The sequence below is a fragment of the Ochlerotatus camptorhynchus genome, unplaced genomic scaffold (assembly GCF_037179485.1).
Source record: "Ochlerotatus camptorhynchus isolate MF236.1 unplaced genomic scaffold, CSIRO-AGI_Acam_v1.1 ptg000112l, whole genome shotgun sequence".
NCBI lineage: Eukaryota > Metazoa > Arthropoda > Insecta > Diptera > Culicidae > Ochlerotatus > Ochlerotatus camptorhynchus.
In genome coordinates, this window is record NW_027040602.1 from 3,258,731 (window position 1) to 3,276,822 (window position 18,092).

Here is an 18,092-nt window from a genome sequence, read left to right on the forward strand (position 1 = left end):
CGAGCATGCAAGCAGCAGCACCGACCGAGCGACGAGCGACCGACCGACCACAAACCAACGAGCGTGCAGCGAGTGCTGATTGGTTATGAATGAAGGGGAAATGAATGAATGCAACATCAAAAAGAAGAAAGCCAAACACATTTAAAGCGACGCATTTTGCGCGTCGCTATTATACAGTCCACAAGCTTTGTAAAGCAAACACCGAAATATAGCGCCGTTGAAAGTTTTAATTCATTCTCGTTTTTCCTCTTTGGACAAGCCGAAGCCAAAACAGTCCTTTTCAGGGCTATGAGTTGAGTTGAATTTCAGTCGAGCTTTTCGTTGTGTTGGCATTCCCACAGGGGGAATTGGCCAAATCAGCTGGAATCCTCCGAGCCGAGGATTGCCACACCATCTCCAGTGTCCGTGATCGGACAACCTTGTTGCCTTCTGGAATGAACACCGGGTCCATTTTTTTTTGCCATCGGAAGCCACCAATCCAAACCCCATAACGCTAGGAGGATGCTTCACACTTAAATTTTTGTCGCCGAGATTCCAACAGCCGAGTAGTTCTGCAATTTATTTTGCTGAGATTCATTAAAACAATTGCCAAGACTCAGCTAACAAATATCATTTTGCTGAGATATCAGCTAACAAACAGATATTTTGCAGATATATCAGCAAAAGTAAATGCCGAGGTAATCGGCTGTTGGAGATTTTACCGAGCTAGATTAAGTGTGTTGGTCAGATACACGTTCTTGTGCTCGTCGGCCACGTCTCTTACCGGAAGAGAACTAATATACCGGCCGGTTCTGGAATTTACTACGGGATCGACGGTAAACATGCTCTCGTCGGTGAACAGGATTACCGTATTTTTGCAAGATTTTCTTGCATCGTTCGACTCGTAGCTCCCGGATGCGGTTGGTAATCATGTGAGTTTTTTTTCCGTGCCCGCGACTTCGCCCCGCAATCTTCGTATACGATGTTCCGTGCCGTAAAGTCTCTGATCCCGTGTTCCTTTGCCATTTTCGTTATTGGACGCACTGGATTCACCCGAATCTTCCTTTTGATAGCAGCGATAACCCTCGGAACCCGAGCCGTCCTGTGGCCACCTTCGCGGATAGTTGTCCCTTCTTTTCTCGGTCTAAAACCCTTTTGACGGTCCACCGGGACACTCCCACGGCGATTGAAATGTCTTTTTGCGATAGTTGCGCGTGGGACAAATCACGAATATGCTGCCACTTCGTCATGGTGCAACTGTCAAACTAAGTAAATCATTTTCTTTTATACACAGCCTACTACGGTATGAGTTATAGGTTACGTGCATGCAAAGAAAACCAAGGCATTGTATTCACAGGTGAAACGGGAACCTTATTTGTACGATGGTGCAAACATTATCACGCATACGGTACAGACGCAATAAAGACAAGCCTTGAAACGTATTTTTATTGAATTGGGGGAGGCTTGAGCTCCTTTTTCAGATGTTTTTTTTTTGAAATTCATTTATTACAGGCAACCCGGGATCAAGTGTGTCAATATTCTCGGGAATAAGTCTCCCAAAAGAGATTTTTATTTTGCTCACACCCATATCTCAGAACTTAGTGTGTCTAAACCTTGAGGGATCAAGTCTACACGAGCTGAGTTAACAATTTAAAATCAAACAGAATTAAAGGTCAAATGAAAAAGCACCATTGCTTATCTATCCATCTACTTATTTACACCTTCGTACTATGAAGATTTGTTTTTTTTTTTATGGAATACACAAAGAGTTATTTAACATTTTAATGCTGACTAAATTGCAAGTCTTAGGGAGTGTAAACATAATAATTGCTCTAAAAAATATATTTTTGGCTGTGATTGACAGTAAAACATGCCGCTGATGATTGTATCGATGACACCGCCAGACGGGAATGTAGATGTGAAACCACCCCATCATATCGCTGCTCGACTATACACACTCAACGGCGGCAAATAGGCAGAATTTCATGCACGCTCCATGTGCCTTTGTTTGTGTTCTGTGTTACTTCATTTGCGAATTGTGGTCATGTAGGTACTCGTTATTTTTTTAAGCCACTACACATGTGTGCTACAACGCGAAGCCATTCTAGCCCTCGTCAAGGCCCCTCTTTCCCCTTTCCGCTAGCACCAACGATCGATTGCATAACTGCATGAGGCGCGTGGTTTTCGTCGGACAATGTGTTTGTTGATTTTACTCTGCCGTTTTCCTGGCAGACGGTGACTACGGGTTTTATGTTGATTCAGGATTGCTTGATTGAATGTTTTCGTCGTTTATTGACTTCTAGATTGTTGGTTGGGTGGGGATTATGTAAGAAATATTACCATTCGGAAGGGTTATTGATTTAGTTTTTCGATTTTCTTGGTCTTGTTTCAGATTGAGTCGTCAAGTTGGTCAAGAAACACAATACTAGACATCTGGTGGAATTCGTCTTGGCACGATTCAATACAAAAGCATGACCAACAGACCCATACTTCGCAGCTGCAAGGACCTGTGCAAACCAAACTTTTACTGTAACGTAACTTAAGCTTTGATCTGCAACGAGGTTTCAATCCAACTGACCAAATTAAGTTAGTTGGTCTCTAAAAACTTACACACGCTGAATTTATGTTAGAGAAAATAGTGTATATAATTAGATTTACTGCGTAAAACAAAACCGACCGAAGAAGGAAACTGAATGTGATATCAATTAGGTGTAAGGTAGCATAACCATATAGTACGTGCTTCAAGAATATAATTGAGGAGCTTCCCAGTGATTGCCAACAACGAGCTTCAACCTAGTTAATTGTTTCGTAACGTAAACAGCAAAATTGTCAACATAGATCCGCTATCCCCTTCAATGATGGAGGACGATCCAGACGATAAGGATGACACCAAAAGGTACGCTCCTGCCTGATTCATTTTCAGGATTTAACCAATTAATCTTTTTTTTTTTTTTTGATTCTAGAAAATCCCGCAACCTCAGCGAGAAGAAACGCCGGGACCAGTTCAACCTGCTGGTCAACGAGCTTAGCTCGATGGTGTCGTCCAACAGCCGCAAGATGGATAAGAGTACCGTGCTCAAGTCGACGATAGCATTTCTGAAGAGTCACAACGAAATAGCGGTCCGCTCAAGGGTGCACGAGATCCACACGGATTGGAAGCCATCGTTTCTGTCCAATGAAGAATTCACGCATCTGATTCTGGAAGCTCTGGATGGGTTTATAATCGTGTTTTCGTCGACGGGACGCGTATTCTACGCATCGGAGAGTATAACGTCGCTGCTTGGTCACCTACCTGTGAGTATCCTATCATGTTAGTTGAACTTCAACATTGATTCCACAGTTGTGCCCTTTCAGAGTGATTTGCTCAACATGACCGTGTACGACATGGTGTACGAGGATGATCAAAATGATTTGTACAACATCCTGCTGAATCCGGCGGCGGTAGTAGATCCACTGCAGACGGGTATTTCCCGTGAGAATCAGGTTACCTTCTCGTGCTACATCAAAAGGGGTACGGCAGACTACCGGACCGAGGTTTCCTATGAGATGGTAGAGTTTTCCGGGTATTTCAGTGAGTATGGTTCTTGCTTTGACCCCGCGTTTCTTTGACTGAACCAATAATGCGTCTTTATAGGAAGTGACGTAGATGCAGATTCGCTGATGACAACGTCCAGATTTAGTGGCTACATGACCGATGCCGATACGAGGTTAATCTTTGTGGGAACGGGACGGCTGCAGACGCCTCAATTGATCAGGGAAATGTCGATTGTGGACAGCTCGAAGAGCGAGTTCACATCGAGGCATAGCTTGGAGTGGAAGTTTCTATTTCTGGATCACCGGGCGCCTCCGATTATTGGGTATCTACCGTTTGAAGTTCTCGGGACTTCCGGGTATGATTACTACCATTTCGATGACCTGGAGAAGGTCGTTGCGTGTCATGAAGCTTGTAAGGAATATTTCAACACATTGGATAGAGTTTTTGTATAAATGCTTACACGATTTCAGTAATGCAAAAAGGTGAGGGTACCTCGTGCTTCTATCGGTTCTTGACCAAAGGTCAACAGTGGATCTGGCTTCAAACTCGATTCTACATCACCTATCACCAATGGAACTCGAAACCGGAGTTCGTGGTGTGTACGCACCGGGTAGTGAGCTACGCCGATGTGATGAAACAAATGCGGAATCAAGCTGGAGGGGAGAGTAAATTCTCGGATGATGCGGACAGTGTTAGTGTTGGGGTTGAGAGAAAGTTTCAACCGAGCTCGTCCCAAAGTCTACTGGCCACATCTCCGTGGAGTTCGAAGAGCTCGAGAACGTCAAGGATAGCACCAACACCGGGAGGATCTCCCACAGGGGTTTCATCGAGAGGAAGACATCGGTACATTTCCTACCAAGGACCTGGGTCCGATTCAGCAACATCGATTTCAGCCGAGTCCCAGGGCAGTAGGCAATCGATGATGACTCATCATAGTTCGGTAAGTGGCTCCTAATGTTAGACTATTTTCAAGCTTATATCAAAACTTTATTCTCTAGAAATCTCGGATGCGCTCCAATACTTTCAACTCCAAATCTGCCTCCCAGGATGGTAGTAGTCAACATTCGACGACACATTTCATACTCCAACAACAGATGCTTCCGAATTCCCAACAACCCTCACCGGAGTCTTATCAGCAGATGCTTGCCACCACGCAGCACCAACTTCGACCTCCGCCGGCAGCAACGATCATCACCCCACCCGTCACCCAAATTATCAGCCCCGCTGCATTCATCGAACCGCAACAGTATTTGGCAGCAATTCCAGTACAACCGGTAGCTAGTTTTCCACCGGACACGGCAACCAGTGTGATATCTCCGATACCCCCAACTTCTCCGGTTGCCTTCGCGGTTCATTCTAATGTCCCCTCCGCAGCAGGAAGTCTTGTGCTAACAACAGCCCAAAACCAGGTCCAAGATCAGCTGCAACGGAAGCACGAAGAATTACAGCATCTAATCATGCATCAGCAGGAAGAACTGAGAAGGGTACAGGAGCAACTACTGATGGCTCGCTACGGACTTTTACCCTCCATAGTGACTCTACCGTTCCCGAACGCTCCCAGCAGTACCAACGATATTAGCAGTAGGTGTAGTAGCAGTGCATCACATCTTCAACATCACCAGTCACCTCACAGTAGTCATCAGTACCAAACGCATCCTAGTCTAGCGAATCAACCGCAAAACTTACTTCCCTCTCACCACCACCAACAACCGCCACAACCAGATCAGCAGATGTCCATACCTCCGGATCAGAAACCGATCTTCCATCCCAATCAGCAGCTCAACTTCACCGATACCGGACAACCGAAGCTTCCGGGAGACCCTGCTGATGAAATGGTTTCCTATATGCAGCTTACACCCGTCCCGATTCACCACCTGCAACAACAACAACAGCAGCAACAACAACAACAACAACAGCCGCAGCAACAACCGCAATCCTCGCAGCAACTGCTAAATCCCGAAGCAAATCCCTCCGGTTCGAGTGGCAATAGCATGGAGCTGCTGCAGTACCAAATGGCACAGGAACAAGCGCAAATCTTGTTCACTTCCGGGATAGAACAGCAACAGCAGCAACCACAACAGCACCATCATCATTCGCAGCAGCAGCAGCAGCAGCAACAACAACAGCAACAACAGCAACAACAGCAAATGCACCAACATTCGCATCATCACCATCATCCTCAGCATCACCATCACCAGCAGCAGCAACATCATCAGTCACAGCACTCACAGCACTCACAGCACTCCCAGCATCATCAGTCGCAGAGCTCGTCGCATGGTTCTCCTGGCGGTGGGTCTACCAGGAGTCACCCCAGGAGTGATATATAGCTTTACCAGTAATGTGCGGGATATTAATGATATTGTGCCGTCAACTTGTTTTGGTTGAGCTTTTGAAATTGGGCTGTAGAAGTGAGTATTACATGTATCGTCTTCTAAGGAACTACGCCTCTAAAATGTAGTGCCTATATGGGGTAGCTAGTACAAGCGTTTGAAATAGTAATCCACTTTTTCTGTGTGGTACCAAGTCTAATTCAAACAGCCAAGACCTTTGCAACACATTGGGTTAAAATAGCGAGTCACGTTACCTAATTGTTTTTCGTCACGGTTTGAACGCTCTTACGCGAGCTTTCGGCTGCTCTAGACTTAGTTCTTGAAGCAACTCGATAATGATTGGGAGCTTTTTATTAATGATACTGAATTCGAGAAAATTTCGAACCTGAAAGAGTTTCTAGTCCGGATCGGGAATGGAATACGTCACCTCCGGCATGATAATATCGTGCTTTAAGTGACTAGGCTATCTGATACACGGTCTCCTGAGTAATCGTCTAAATGAAATCAGTCATTGGACGTCACGTCGGCCAGGAATTGACTCTAGCGGGACAAATTTTTTTAACTAGTTCGTTTATTTACTAAGCTCAGTTATGTGTGACACTTTGCGGAGCCAAAAATCAGTAATGCTTGAATTTACATTTTAAACAGCAGTAGTTCTAGGTTAGTATTGGGTACCAATTACTCGTGGCGGGCTCGAGGTTAATGGGTAACAATTTTGATTGGAAGGAGCTAGATAGGAAACTGGTTTCTGAAGCCTCCTTCAGAACTCTCGGACGGTTGACCAAATCCGGGCTGGGCAGGGGCAAGTAGAACAGAAACAGAAGGATAATAAGACTGGGACACAATGGCTGCAGATTGTGTGGAAAGGAGGGGATGGTCGCATCAAACTCTAACATCAGACAAACGAAGGAATTTGTAGATCGCTTGCATGTAGGGAAGATCACGGGTTCCCAATACATCTCTTACTTCACGGAAGGGTTGTCTACCTCGGGCCACTATGGTGCTCTGGAGGCGTCATTACCCGGGCATTACCAAACTGCGTGATCGATGTCATCATAACTGGTTCTGCACCTACATATATTGCTGTCAACGAGGTTTATTCTGTAGAGATGTGCGTCTAGCGAATAGTGGTTGGACATAAGTCTTGAAATCACGCGAAGGAATCCCCGACTTACGTCCAGACCTTTGAACCACGCTCTCCAAACATTTGGAATAATGGAATGTAACCACCGCCCAAGGGAACTCTGTCGTACTAATGGGAAAAATTCAACATGTGAAATTCTTCTATCATAAATCTCGCCTTGTTGTGCACTCACCTTTGCGAAAGAGTCTGCCTTCTCATTGCCTGGGATTGAGCAATGTGAGGGGACCCATACAAAGGTAATCATATATGATCTTTCGACCAGCAAACCCATCTGCTCTCTTATCTTTGAAATAATAAATCCGAAACGAAGCGTTTCCGTAGCTTGTTGTCGTGACCAAAAATGCTTATTATAACGAGGATCAATTTTTGGTATAGACAAATAGTTCAAAACTGATCCACATAGATGGCGCCAAATGCCTTATTTTTACTTAAACATTGTAGAAAATTGACGAGAAAATTGAGTTGTTATCAAAGTTTCTCTTTTAAAAATAAACAATTCTTCGAACAACGTCAACGGGCTTCATTTTGCAAGTCGAAACGACAAACTTTATTATATTGCGTTCATACAACAAATGTTTCGTTTAAATTTGCGAAATGTGACCCCCTATTTTCGAGTTTTTTTTTAAACAACAAATATTTGTGAAAATATTGTTTTCTCATTCTTTTTGATAAGGGAAACTACTTTGCATGGGCTAACTAAGGGACGTTAACCCTATTTACAACTTTCTGAGTTAACGATGTAGAACACGACAAGTCTGCAGAATGTCAGTGTTAAAAAAAATGATTTAGCACCATCTATGCGGATGAGTTTTAAACTATCTGTAGTTTTGGAGTTTCAATTTTGTCCCGCTAGATTGCATTCCTGGCTCATAGACTAAAAGCTGAACGTAAACGGGTCATTAGGAATCCAAATTTCACCATGCATTGTTCTGATTTGTTGTAATTTGTGAAGCATTGATCTGCTATGGTTCGATGGAACTACTTATACAATAAAATCTCTATAGGAAAAATTATAGGCTCAAAATTTCTCATGCATAGAGTTTCCTATGAACATCTGTCAAGAATTTTGAATATATTTCTAAAAAGTAATACATATGTAAACAGTAAACTTAGCTTAATGAAATGTAAAGAAGAGCTACATAAAAAAAATATTTTCTATAGATTTGGAAGCATTAACTTGTTTATAACTTATTTTCGATACAGTAAAAATCATAAAATAAATTTAAAGGCCCATATTGCTAAGACCTTCAAACAAAAATCAAAATCTGAGATTTTCAATATTTCTGAAGTCACCGACGCCGAGCTATGAATCTGGATTTTTTTTCTAGGCCAATTCTGTGTGCTTAAACAAGTTTCCAAGTTGAAGATCTTAGATTGTAGGATAGGCATCCATTCGTTTAATTCCGTGAAAAAACTCAAATTTACGTTATAAAATGAGATTTGGCAAACGTATTCGAAAATTCAATCAATTCAGTAGATTTAAGGGAAATTCCTGAGATCTGGTATTGCTACCAGTGAAACAAGAACAAGCGCAGAACGAGCGATTCTAAGGGAAATCGGGAAACGACCCAGCTCGCCCCTTTGGTTTGTTTTGTTAATGTCTTATATCTCGAAAGAAGATCCACCCAACAAGCAAACCTACTATTTGCCGCATCATGCAGTGTTACGTCCGTCCAGCTCGAGTACGAAATGTCGAGTCGTGTTCGACGCAAGTGCAAAGTTGGCGCCATCGGAACTCTCCCTGAACGATGTACTGCAAGTTGGTCCAGTAGTACAGAACGATCTGCACCATATCGCGCTACGGTTCCGAAAATTCAAGGTTGCCATCACCGGAGACATCTCTAAAATGTACCGTCAAATATTATTATTATTTATCTTTATTAGGGGGAGGCCTACCGTCAAATACTCAAAGCCCTGTTGGATCGTAGTTTCCTTCGAATCTTTTGGAGAGAGCACCCATCGTTACCCCTACGAGTCCTGGAACTCTGTACCGTTACGTACGGTACGGTATCGGCACCATATCAAGCAACCAGGTGTTTGCTGAAGCTCGTCGAAGAGGATGGTGAGGACTTTCCTATCGCCGCTCGTATTGTGAAAGAAGAAACGTACATGGACGATGTACTCTCCGGTGCAGACTCGGTGGAGGACGCTATCGAGGCTTAACAACAGCTGAAGCAGCTCCTTGGACAAGGAGGTTTCCCCATACACAAGTGGTGTTCAAATTCACCGGAATTCCTAGAGCATATTCCCGTGGAGGATCAAGAAAAAAGGATCACGTTGGAAGAGCATGGAGTGAATGAAGCCATCAAGGTGCTTGGTTTACTCTGGGATCCCTCTGCAGACTCGATACTCATAGCCTATCGTCCAAATCCAACATTGCATCCGTAACGGCCCACGAAAAGAACGATGTACTCCGAGATCGCCAAGTTTTTTGACCCCCTGGGACTGGTTTCACCGGTCATTGTTTTGGCGAAGCTTCTAGCGCAGAAATTGTGGCAGCTTAAGTCCGGGTGGGACGACCCGGTTGACGAAGAAATCGCACAGCAGTGACGACAACTCCAAGATTCCTTGTCGCATCTTCACGAGATCGAGATCCCAAGGCGCGTGACGATGGACAACGTGGTCGCCGACGAGCTGCACGGCTTCTCTGATGCCTCCAACAAGGCTTATGGAGCCTGTATCTTTTTACGAAGTATTTTTGGCGATGGCTCGGCGAAGCTTCGTCTCCTGACCAGCAAATCGAAACTGGCTCCCCTAAAAGAGCTGTCCATCCCACGAAAGGAATTGTGCGCCGCTCTTCTACTAACCCGGTTGGTACAGAAGGTGTTACCAGCCCTGGATATGACTTTCCGTGAAATAGTCCTGTGGTGCGACAGTACGGTAGTCCTCGCTTGGATTAAGAAACCTCTCAACCAGCTACAGTTGTTTGTACGGAATCGAATGGCAATTATACAAGAGCATACCAGTAAGTACCGGTGGGAGTATGTCCGGTCCCAACAGAACCCAGCAGACATCGTATCCCGAGATCAACTAGTTGAATCTCTGAAGCACAACAGCCTTTGGTGGAATGGGCCCGGATTTCTGCAAAGAGTTGAGTACTACGTAGATGCCCCTGAAGACGTTCCAGACGAGAAGATACCGGAACTTAAGGCCTTGGTAGCAGGGCCAGATGTGAGTATGGACTTCCTATCTTTTCTTCCAAAGCTCAGTAACTTCCGCAAAATCCAACGAGTTGTGGGCTATGTCCTGCGATTCACTGCAAATTGTCGGAAAAAGGACCCGACCAATCGAGAGATAAAGCCCCATCTGACCGTCTGTGAGTTACACCGCTCATCTGAAGTCATCATGCAAGTTTTGCAGAAGGCACATTTCTCCGACGAAATTAAGCTAATTCTGGCAAACAAACCCTGCAAGAGACTCGGAGGTCTTCGTCCAATTTACCACGACGGACTGCTTCGAGTAGGTGGTCGGTTGGACCGCTCCCAATTACCATTCGAAAGTCGCCATCCAATCATTCTGCCAGATAAGGATCCGGTAGTACGACTACTAATTCAACAAATGCACGTCGAGCTCCTTCACGTCGGGCAAACGGGCCTGATGAACGCCATGAGACAACGTTATTGGTTGCTGAACGCAAGATCCACCATCCGATTTATCACACGCCGGTGCGTGAGATGCTTCCGGACTAATCCTACCACTCCCAACCAATTGATGGGAAACCTGCCAGTATCGAGAGTAGTGCCGTCACCCCCCTTCGCTGTGACCGGCGTGGATTACGCCGGGCCTTTCTGGACCAAGCAAGGCACACGTCGTCCAACTTTGGTGAAGTCGTACGTGGCCGTTTATGTTTGCATGGCAACCAAAGCCGTCCATTTGGAGGGCGTCTCCGATTTGAGTACCGATGCCTTCATGGCGTCCCTTCGACGATTTATTGCTCGCCGTGGAATGGTCCAAGAAATCCATTCGGACAACGCAACCAATTTTCGTGGTGCTCACGACGAATTGAACAACCTTTACCAGCAGTTTTGTGACCAACACGCCGTGGACACCATCGAATCTTTCTGCCGCAATCATGAGATTGAGTGGAATTTCATTCCACCCGACGCACCCGAGTTCGGTGGTTTGTGGGAGGCAGCCGTGAAGTCGGCCAAAACCCATTTGAAGCGGGTAGTCGGCAATACGAATCTAACGTTCGAGGAATTGTGTACGATCCTGTCAGAAATCGAGGCCGTCTTGAACTCCCGACCATTGCTCGCAATTTCCAACGACCCGGCGGACCCGCTGGTGATAACTCCAGTGCATTATTTGATTGGACGACCGCTGATCGCCCCAGCTGAACCTTCCCTGGAGAACGTTAAAGCATCCCGCTTGACACGGTGGCAACATCTCCAACTTATGCGCGAGCAATTCTGGCGTGCCTGGAGCCGGGATTATTTGAATACCTTGCAGCCTCGGAAGAAAAATCGACAAGAGAAGTCGAACATTCGGGAAGACATGATCGTGTTGCTTCACGATCGTAACCAACCACCACTCAACTGGAAGTTAGGTCGCATCGTAGCCGTCTATCCTGGAACCGACGGCCTGGTCCGAGCAGTTGATGTCTTCGTGAATGGAACCACGTATCGACGTCCCATCAATAAGGTGTCCATTCTGCCCATCGAGGATAATGATTCCCGTCAAAACCCTCCGACTTCCAAAAGGTGTTGAGATCTCTTAACCGGGGGGAGGATGTTCCGCCTACCGCCGAAAGAGAGGAGAAAAACGTCGACCAATCAGCAACGAGCAAACGGTCGGTGCCGTTCTATAAAAATCCCCGCAGTAGCGTGCATAAGTTTAAGTTTGAATCCAACCGAGCATTCGTTCGCAGCAGCAGCAGCTTTCACCTTGTATCAAGAAACGAAGAGAAATAAACAGTAGTTTCTAGTGTAGTCGGCAGCATTCGTCATTTCTACTGCATGTCCATTGGTGTCCCGGAGAGCAGCGTCAAACCCCCCAGCTCTTTTCAGAGCTCCTGAGTTTAGAACTTCGATTGACGCTAGCCAACTCCGTTCGCTCCCGCCCAGTACAGTCCATTTCGCCTTGACAAAACCAGTTCAGAAGACATTGTGAGGATAGTTTCGAGCGAATTCCGAAATTATTAAGAGGGATGTCTGAAAGGAATTCCAAGCAAATTTCTGAGAATAATCCCAATGATATTTTGAAGTGAATTCTGTGATGAATTTCAGAACTTCTGCGATCATCCCAAGGAAATGCGAAAGAGAATCATTTGATAATTTTATGGGGAATACTTCCCAAGTAACAATTCGAGCTTGATCATAGTCTTGTAGCCCATGACTTAGACTAGATGAATGCTTTAAAGCCTCGAATAACATGAAATGTTAGGACATTGTGTGAAGCATTCCGAGGAAGTTTTCAGACGAATTATGATTAGAATTCCAAGGATTATGCATTATGAAATAGCGTTTCTCAATGTATGGGTCGTGATACACCGGTTTCAAAAAGTGATTATACAAAATATTTTGAATTTGTTAAAACAGCTTATTTTGTTTTAACAAATTCAAAATATTTTGGAATTTCAAGATGCCCGTTTTTTTTCTGGTTGTTCAGCAGCTATTGCGTTGTTCTATTAGTTTATTTATTTGTTTATTTGTTTATTTGTTATGGTTGCATCAACAGACTAGAAATAGTCCCAATGATGTGTTGTAAAAAAGTACAGATTATACAGACGACATACATATACTACAGTTACTACAGTTACAAACGAAAATAACTTGGAAAGCATTGTCAAGTTACTAAAAATTTATAAGTCTTAAATTTTACACTTAGCTGTTGGGCGTCAAGCGCCTTCGGTCAGCAAAAAAGGCAGAGAATCTTCGGCGAAGCATATTCCGTGTCAAGTGGAAATCGAACATCGACGCTACTCTCTGTTGAACACTAGCTGCAAGCCGTAAATAGCGCTCCCTATGCTATAATTAGTTCGAAGAAGTGGAAGTCTCAGCATAAGACTGTTGCGTAGTGATCGAGGTTGAACATTAATGTTCACTTGTTGCAGAATTGCTTCGCAGTCAATTCTTCCTTGCAGAGTATCGGCGACGGTTAAGGCTCTGAAAACATCTCTTCGTATACGTAAGGGCTCGATATTGATCAATTGGCAGCGATTCTCGTAGCTTGGAAGACGAAGTGGGTATCTCCAAGGCAGCTTACGGAGCGCGAAGCGAAGAAAACGTCGTTGAACAGATTCAATTCGCTCGGCCCCATTATTGTAGTTCGGGCTCCAGACACCAGAGCAGTATTCCAACGTAGATCGTACGAGAGAGCAATAGAGCGATTTCAAGCAGTAAATGTCCGTGAAGTTCTTAGTAATCTTGAAGACAAAGCCAAGCGTTCTGGACGCTTTGTCGACGACATACGATATATGGTGTGAGTATGTCAGTTTTGAGTCTAGAAAAACGCCTAAGTCTTTCACGCAGTGCACCCGTTCGATAGTCGTGCCTAGTAGTTTGTAGTTGAAAATAATCGGTTGTTTCTTGCGTGAGAAAGTAATAACTGTACACTTAGCTGGGTTGACCACCAGTCGGTTTAGACTACACCAGTCAGGCTATGTCTTAGATGTCTTATGCTGTACACAGAAGTCGTCCCCATTCCACTCGATCCATGGCTGTATCTAAAAGATATACCAAGGGAAATCTAGGAATACTCCAATTCGTTATTATAGAGCAAATTCAATATTAATGTGAGCGATTTCTGTCAAGAGTTATTACGAATGTGAAAACAATTGTTCAGTGAGTTCAAGAGTTTTCAAGATGAATTACTAGAGAGGCTCTCATGTTTATTTAAAGGAAATTCTGAGTTGAACTCTATTGATATTCTGAATTAACTCTTATGATTTTGTTTTAGGAAAGTCCAAAGATGAAGAGTTTTAACAAAATTGATAAGGTAATGGCTCAAGATCCAGAATATAGAAAAAATACAGAGGCTTTAAAATGTGTAAAAGATCTTAAGAGTTCTACATTCTAGCTAATAAAGCAACATTCTGGGACATTAATTGCTTGTGAGACTAACGGAAATATTCGTGTTGCCAAGAGTTTAGAAATTGCGAACTTGACATGAAATCAAGTGTCATAGAAATTGGTTCTCCAGGATTCTCACTTAGGAAAATGGAAGATCTAGGAACTCGGAGACCTTAAAAATCAGCCTGGCTACGCCCTTGGTGTCAAGTAGAAGATAGAAGCAGACTTTGCTGGTTTTGATCCAAACGAAATGTCATATGGCGAATTCGTTTACTATTCAGTTTCAACCTGGATCGGGTCTGCGTGTTTTCTGACAACGTCAGTTTGATCCTTTGTTTTTAAAACCTACCTCAGGTTGAGGTACGCACTGACAGTAAGTTCAGTTCCCGATATATTCAAAATTATAAATTTCTAAAGTTCTATTTCTGCTAGTATGTCGATGTGATATTCTAGTAAGATGTAGTGCATTCAAAAGGGTAATTTTTTTACTGGTATGAGCGGAAACAAATCTAAGGGTTTATTTTTAGCGAGGAGTCTACTTTAATGCAAAATGCGCAATACGACATTGATATCCTGCATTGAACTAGTTGTGTGAATGTGTACCAATAAATGGAAAAGAGTCATTGAAAATTGCCAAATTTTGTACCAGTGAAAGACTGTGCCAAAAGTTTATTAATTGATATCAATCGAGCTTTGTAAAACAATATCACATAATCCACATTATAAAAAAACAGAACATATTTGCCAGAGGTTTAAAATTTACAGGAGACCATTTTTGGAATGAATAATGTCATACTTTTACACAGACAGCTAAATATTGTTGCTATAGATTTCAAAAATTGTCCGAGCAGCAGAGTTCGAAAAATGCAGTACAGATTTCCTAATTACCTAAAAATATCGAATATCAAACTCATCGACGGATTTGTACAGGGAAAATGTAGTTTGTAAATATATACCTACTGTAGTTTTAGTGTAGCATTGAAATGGAAGCTAAAATAGAAGATTATTTGTCGACCAGCTGTCGCATTCCGATTGAGGCTAATTCGATGTTCCATAAATGCGCAATGAGCATACCACGTGATAATGAAACCATTCCAAAAACGAACAAAAACTATAAATCGGACAGGTAAAGGTACTAAGGACAAATGCAAACCTTTGATTCGTATGAAAATATTTTTGTATGCAGTAGTTAGATGAGTCGTTTCCAGCAGAGGAGAATGTCTTTGTGTATGTGCAAAAAGTGTAGACAGTTTGAAAGAGAAGAAAAGGAAAGAGATCAAGCCGTGTTGTTAGCCTCGTTTTATCTTAGGATTCTTCGAAACTTCCAGCCGTCCTGATTTTGGATGAGTATACTGAAACTTGATTGTGAGCAGGTCATTTTTATTTTATTTGTTTATTGAGCATAGGCGTTCTTATCATTATGCTTAATTTAGTTTGCCGATTCGCATGAGCGAACAGTTTTACGAGCGACATGCTGACGTAAATGGATTGCTACTTGCAGACAACATGCAATCGCACCCCGCCCAAAAAATAATAGCAATCGTTTCTCAGTAAATCAGTAATTAGCAAACATCATTGACCTTGCTCTTGTGGTGGCGATTGTACGGATGCCGTTCACGGCTTGGGCATGGTTCAATGGCGCGCCTGTCCCCCATTCATCGACATGCTTCAACGGGGAAGCTATCACCTCGCGAGGTAATTGCGTTGTGTTCCTGTTTTGGTGGTTTTCGCATGATTGCTAGCACTATCTCTGTGTATTATTGGCATTCGTTTAGCACATTCTTATTCACAATTTTAGATTCTTAAAAACGAACAAAGCTTAAAATAAATCTCCTTTGTATGTGTTTGTAGCCTTAAGAGTATTGTAAAACTTAGAAACAGATTTAAAAAAAATGCGAGCCTCGCTTACCCCTACAGTTTCTTGAAAGCATTCTGCAGAATTTCGAACTCTCCGTGGATGTTGCGCATCAGGTTGGCAATCTGCGGCTTTGAGTCGAGGATTTCCACACTTTCCGTGTAGGCATTGTAGCGGACACCGAACGGACGGGGGATGGTGTTGGCGTAGGTGACCATCTTCTGGACCGCGTCCTCGAAACTATTTGCCACGAAGTACATCGGCTGGTACTCGGTGATTGGGTACTTTTGCTCACCCGTCGTAGGAGGATCGAACTCACGGAGCTCGGGTTTGTCGGACAGGCAGTACTGGAGTTCGCCAAATGAGGACAGCAGACCGGCACCGAAGGCCTTCAATTGACCGTTCTGACGACACAGACCGAATTCGACCGTGAACCAGAAGCACTGCAAGAAGAGATTTTTGAGATGTTAGTTATACTATTTCAAATCAAACTTATTCACATTCAGAAGGTTATCTTGGGGATGATGATTGTCTTATTCTATGACCAATGCAATGTAGCGAGATAGGAGCACATTATCGTTTACACCGTTTATTTAAACAAGCAATAGAACTCATACATTTTCCCAGCAGTTTCAGGCTTAGAGAAGACATCATGTGGCTGTTGGTGGAATCAAAAGAGACCACTGCAAGAGTTAACTTTAACTTTCCTTTGCATGATATTCGCAAAAGTATTCCACAACTTATAGGTCCATCCTCAATTTAAAGCTATTGAAAATCAAATCAAAATCTATTTAAAACTTAAAAAAGCATTTTTTACATTCCCAAGCAGACAAAAAAAATACTATCGGAATGAAATGCTTGAAACTGAAAGTTCTACCACTGAATTGAATAACTTTAAACTCCAACTTATCCAAATTTTACTCACCGTAGCCAACTTTTCGACGTACTCATCCGGAGCGCCAAGTGACGCCAATCCGATCTCCTGTGAGAACTGCGCAAAGGACGGATCGGCAAACAGCGGAGCATGGCCCAATAGCTCGTGGCACACGTCCGGTTCCGGGGTATACAGTGGCTTACTCGGGTGCCGAATGTACTGCGTCGAGTGGAACACGCGGAACGCCAAACCGGCGAGGAAGTCACGGGACGACAGCAGACCAGCTACGGGCCGAAGCGTGAAGCCGGTACAATCCTTCAGGAAGTTCGAAACATCTTCCAGCTGAGGAATGTTGTCCTCCCTGTAGCCACAGTTTTCGATCAACAGCGGAAACACGTGATTGTGCTCGCGGCAGGCGTGCGTCGGATAGAGCTTGGTCAGATTCTGGAAAACCACTTTCCAAGTGTTGGTCTCCTCTTCAGTATAATCCACATGAGGCAACGGTTGGCCGTGCTTGTAGTTGAATGCAATATCAGCAAAGTACTTGCGACGATTACGGTATGTCTCGTCGGTAAAACCCGGATGATCGCAATCCAGTTCGGCTCCATACGACAGAATTTGATTGGCGAAACGATCCAGATCACGAATACGACGCGGGAACCACGGAACGGTAGCTATTGAAAATCAAATTGAACGCTTTATTACCACCGGCCCATATTCAACAAAATCAAACTTACCCTCATTGTCTTTGTAGTCCCGCGAGATAATGTTAAAGTAGTCGCTCTGCTCCCGTACCGTCTCGATGGCTGCACTCAGATTCTGACTCTTACTGTCGCACTCAACCATAAACTCGTATCCAGGGCCACGGGTTGACGACCGCGATTCAATGTGCAACAGGTTCACCTTATGCTCCTCGAAGATCTTCAGCATCTTGGACAGTGCACCGGCTTCCTCCTGAAGCGGCGAAAAGATGATGCTGACATTCTTCGCCTCTGCTGATTCGTGTCCTTCCATGATGTAGGATCCACCCTCCTTTAGGGTTGGCTATTGTCACAAAGCAAAAGCAAAAAAAAAAAACACAAAGAAGGAAGTTGATCACACTTTAATTAATGTTCAACGTGTTTCCGCGCGAGTTCTGCGCGCGTTGATCAATCAATCAGAACTGAGCCTAAGCCACTTTCATAGCGGTTGCTTTATACGAGCCCCCCCGTTACGAGTCCGATGATTGTCGACTGTTTAGGGAGTTTCAACAAAGTAGATGGAAAAAACGTCGCAATTAACTACTGTGATTGACGCGCTCGGATCGGATTGTTCCTTTTTCCAGTATCACTGCTTCGACGTAAGGCGACCCAATGAGACGTCGTT

General features: G+C 43.9%; 3 protein-coding genes across 11 annotated transcripts in view; 2 read left to right on the forward strand and 1 right to left on the reverse strand.

Annotated features, from left to right (window-relative positions):
- Positions 1-6,790, forward strand: part of Clk (circadian locomoter output cycles kaput protein Clock) — a 35,704-nt gene extending 28,914 nt beyond the window's left edge. For 7 of the 8 annotated variants that reach the window (XM_065219893.1, XM_065219892.1, XM_065219898.1 and 4 more), the window contains exons 3-8: positions 2,372-2,875; positions 2,943-3,273; positions 3,334-3,550; positions 3,614-3,925; positions 3,985-4,454; positions 4,513-6,790. In XM_065219893.1, coding sequence (XP_065075965.1) covers positions 2,835-2,875; positions 2,943-3,273; positions 3,334-3,550; positions 3,614-3,925; positions 3,985-4,454; positions 4,513-5,841 — 2,700 coding nt within the window. In that variant the 5' untranslated portion in view covers positions 2,372-2,834 and the 3' untranslated portion in view covers positions 5,842-6,790. Of the gene's footprint in view, positions 1-1,526; positions 2,215-2,371; positions 2,876-2,942; positions 3,274-3,333; positions 3,551-3,613; positions 3,926-3,984; positions 4,455-4,512 lie in introns of those variants that run through there. The other variant, XM_065219900.1, reaches the window with a different exon arrangement.
- Positions 6,791-8,890: 2,100 nt separating this feature from the next.
- Positions 8,891-12,900, forward strand: LOC135699603 (uncharacterized). The gene is made up of 2 exons (XM_065219907.1): positions 8,891-11,504; positions 11,925-12,900. The coding sequence occupies exons 1-2, from the start codon at positions 9,599-9,601 to the stop codon at positions 12,095-12,097; spliced, it is 2,079 nt and encodes a 692-aa protein (XP_065075979.1). The 5' UTR covers positions 8,891-9,598; the 3' UTR covers positions 12,098-12,900.
- Positions 12,901-15,367: 2,467 nt separating this feature from the next.
- Hn (phenylalanine-4-hydroxylase) overlaps positions 15,368-18,092 on the reverse strand; it is a 74,488-nt gene continuing 71,763 nt past the window's right edge. The window contains exons 2-4 of one of the 2 annotated variants that reach the window (XM_065219911.1): positions 17,465-17,771; positions 16,779-17,401; positions 15,368-16,296 (exon numbers count right to left, since the gene is read on the reverse strand). In XM_065219911.1, the coding sequence (XP_065075983.1) occupies positions 15,910-16,296; positions 16,779-17,401; positions 17,465-17,771 (1,317 nt within the window). In that variant the 3' untranslated portion in view covers positions 15,368-15,909. The remainder of the gene's footprint in view (positions 16,297-16,778; positions 17,402-17,464; positions 17,772-18,092) is intronic. The other variant, XM_065219913.1, reaches the window with a different exon arrangement.